Source organism: Gavialis gangeticus, unplaced genomic scaffold (assembly GCF_001723915.1).
Source record: "Gavialis gangeticus isolate Ggan-Ray unplaced genomic scaffold, GavGan_comp1, whole genome shotgun sequence".
Classification (NCBI taxonomy): domain Eukaryota; kingdom Metazoa; phylum Chordata; order Crocodylia; family Gavialidae; genus Gavialis; species Gavialis gangeticus.
Genome location: NW_017728998.1, coordinates 39207567 through 39210960, shown reverse-complemented (window position 1 = coordinate 39210960; position 3394 = coordinate 39207567). Strand labels below are relative to the sequence as shown.

The 3394-nt window shown below is 39.5% G+C and overlaps 1 protein-coding gene across 1 annotated transcript in view; it reads right to left on the bottom strand.

Moving 5' to 3' along the window:
• The window catches only part of MMP2 (matrix metallopeptidase 2), a 74625-nt gene extending 73295 nt beyond the window's left edge, over nucleotides 1-1330 (bottom strand). Inside the window, exon 1 of the mRNA XM_019505732.1 lies at nucleotides 996-1330. Coding sequence (XP_019361277.1) covers nucleotides 996-1148 — 153 coding nt within the window. The 5' untranslated portion in view covers nucleotides 1149-1330. The remainder of the gene's footprint in view (nucleotides 1-995) is intronic.
• Nucleotides 1331-3394: the final 2064 nt, after the last annotated feature.

Here is a 3394-nt window from a genome sequence, read left to right as displayed (position 1 = left end):
GCCAAGGTCAGTAAAACCTTTGGTGGTTTGTTTGGTAAGGTTTGAAAGTGGAAATTGCTCCTTTGGGTCAGTTTGCCTGCATTTGCTAACATCTCCACCTCCTTTTGGAAACTCTCCACCCCTCCCTTAAACCTAGCAAATTTTCCTGAGGTGCATACCATCTCCTAAAAAAGAAGTGACCATTTTTGATCATTTACATGCTAAAACAAGTATAATTTATCTCAATCTTCCTTAAAATGGAGTTAGTGTTGAAGAAGAGAAATGTCTATAATTTACATGCTAAAATAAGAATAATCCATCTCAATCTTCTCTAAAATCGACTTTCTCATTATGTCATTTTTATGAAAGTACACAGGGCTAAAGTAAGGTTAGAATAAAACCCTATACATCCATAAGTTGCTAATGTCACATTGAGATCTCTAAACTCTTTTTTGTTCCAGAATGAATGTGGGTAAGGAAAAATATCTTTCATCAAACCTTTGATAAGGTCTTTCAAAGTTAGAACTAGTCATTCTGTTTCCTGAAACTCTATCCAGCTTTAAGATATAATTGTCCCTCAAAGCTGTGCTTACGCAATGCATGGTAAACAACATGGAAAACAACATTTTGAAAGTGGTGAGAACTTAGGCTATATAAGAATCTCAGAATTATGTGTTTTCTATATTTTTCTATTCCATTTTATTTGCTTCAAATACTACTATTAAAATCCTTCAACAAAAGTCAGACCCGTTTAATGAAATTATTCTTTTCTTGTATTTTCAGGGAGAAAAAAAACCCTCTCCATGCTGGCTTAAAAATTTTTAAGAGGGGAAACATTACTTGGCTCTAGCTTTTATATCTGAAAACTGATACCCTTGCTAGCTAGCTCTCCCTTCCAGAGACTCTAGAGAGAGAAAACTACAGTAATTTCCTAGCCTCAGCTGAAACAAGAAAGAAACATCTGCTTATGGTGAACAACAATATAAATCTGAAGCAAAGACAAAACCAACACTTACCACTGCTAGTTCTTTGTCTGTTTTGGGAGGGCTGTCTCCAGGAAACTTAATGATTGGTGACGGTGCAGCTAAAGTTTGATGAAAAAGATGCTGTTGGATCAAGAGTACTTTAAAAATGAAGCCAAAAGGGGTAAAGACAACATGAGTCTTCATTCTGTCTTAGCTTGCACTACCCTCTTTAAAAAGATTTTCCCTCACTGATTGCCAGTTATTTTAGCTGCACAGTCCACCAGTTACTTATCTGCACATCTTAACTCTCTTCACCGTTTTCTCTTTTGCCTGCTCTAGCAATTCCTTTGTATGTTTAAAACATCCAGATGCGCAGTCTCAGCTACCAGGAAGTCTGAAAACCAGTGGAAACATGAGAAAAAGGGCAGTTACCAGATGTTACTTGCTGTGATTTTAAGGTAGCCACAGACAGATATTCACAGCAGCTGAAATAGGGAAGAGGCCAAATTCTGTTCACTTTTCATGCATGGAAACTCTAGATTGTTTTCACAAGTGTGGCTCAGGGCAAAATGTCACCTAAGATTAATGACAAGATCTTATATGTACATAAAGTGAAATAAAAACAAACAAATGTACAGATTGTTCTATGAGTTAGGTATTTGCATTAAGGGATTTTTTAGGTTGCGGGTTGGTGGGGAGGGGTGCCACAACCTTGAAAACCTGTTTGTTCATACACGGTCCCACTATACTACATTGCATTTTAACGAGCATTTGGGGGCTACAGTTTGAAGTAGTCTGTGTACCAGTCCAGAAGACAAAGCATGCTTCTTTATATTTTTGCTTGGGCTACTCAGACCACTGATACTTAAATGCAGGATTAATTGGAAATGCATATTCATTTTCTCCCCTCCCTGACATACAGAATATATTATGAGTCTTGTTATAAAAATACTATCAACAATCATTTGAGATTACCTATTTAACTCACGTGGGGTTTTGTCACCATTCAGCAGCGCACAGCCCTGTGTACATTAGGCTGAGAGAGGGATACTGGTGTGTGGACAACTCAGTGTCTCTGTATACACTGCCCAGGATTTTGCACCCTGGAGAAGTCATTCCAGCTTTGCTTTATCTTTCAAGTAAGGATTACCTTTAATGAGCTGCTTCACTTGGCGTAATTCTGTTGTCTCACAAGACAGACAGATACTTACTTGCCTGACTGTGTACATTGCATGGTAGAGAATGAGGCCAATTTCACAAAAATAAGTTCTTTCTAAAAGTCCTAGCAGTCATAAAAAATTCAGGTCTTGTGCACACTGGGGATTTTGCTCTTTTGTGTAGCTGCCTCAGTGCAAACTTCTATTATAGGCATGGCCAAATCACAGGCACTTTTTTATTACCTCATGCATAGTGTTGCCAGGTCTCGTGATGTTATCTCAAGTCATGTTATTTCATTATTTTCTTAAAGCACCACTGCCTGGAATGACATGTTTATCTGAAACCATAGTTTTTTTATTGAAAATAAGTAACTATTTACTGCTACCTGGATGTTACAATGAATGGCTTTCCCCAAGGTCCAGTGAGGAATTGCACCTCCTACTTTAATTATTCCTTTGAAAGTACTTCATGTCTATGCAGACTATGTCTCTGTACCTTATATAAATATGAACAATGGTAATATGACCCAGTATTTCCACAACCCCACACCAAAAAGGGAAGAACAGCATTCTTATTCTGTCATGACAGCTTCTATTAGTATCCAGCCAAATTCAATTATAAAAGAATAAGAGCCAGGAAATAAAATCAATGTTAAATTTCCCTATTATTTCCATTGTTCCTATTTAATTAAGAGGCTTAATGTAGCTGTATTGGGGCTGAAGGTTTATATTAGTCTTTTATGCATATGAAATACCATGCTTCCATGAGAACCTTAACATTACTTTACATTTCTTTATTAAGGGCACTTCATAGAATCATAGAATCAATGAGTTGGAAGGGACCTAGACAGATCATCGAGTCCGACCCCCTGCCATGGGTAGGAATGAGCACTGGGGATGGGAGGGGTCATAAGACTCTAGCCAGGTGCCTATCCAGTCTCCTCCTGAAGATTTCCAGGGAAGGTGAGAGCACTACCACTCTGGGAAGCTTATTCCAGGCTCCGGCCACCCTTACAGTGAAGTAGTTCTTCCTAATATCTAACCTAAACCTATCCTCCCTCAGCTTGTGGCCATTGTTCCTAGTGACTCCAAGGGGGGCCCTGGTGAACAGACTTTCCCTGAGTCCCTGCTGCTGGCCCCTGATAAAGTTGTAGGCAGCCACAAGATCCCTCCTCAGTCTCCTCTTGCGGAGACTGAAGAGATTCAGGTCCCTCAGCCTCTCCTCATAGAGCTGGCCACGGAGGCCCTCAACCATATGAGTGGCCCTCTTCTGGACCCTCTCCAGGTTCTCCA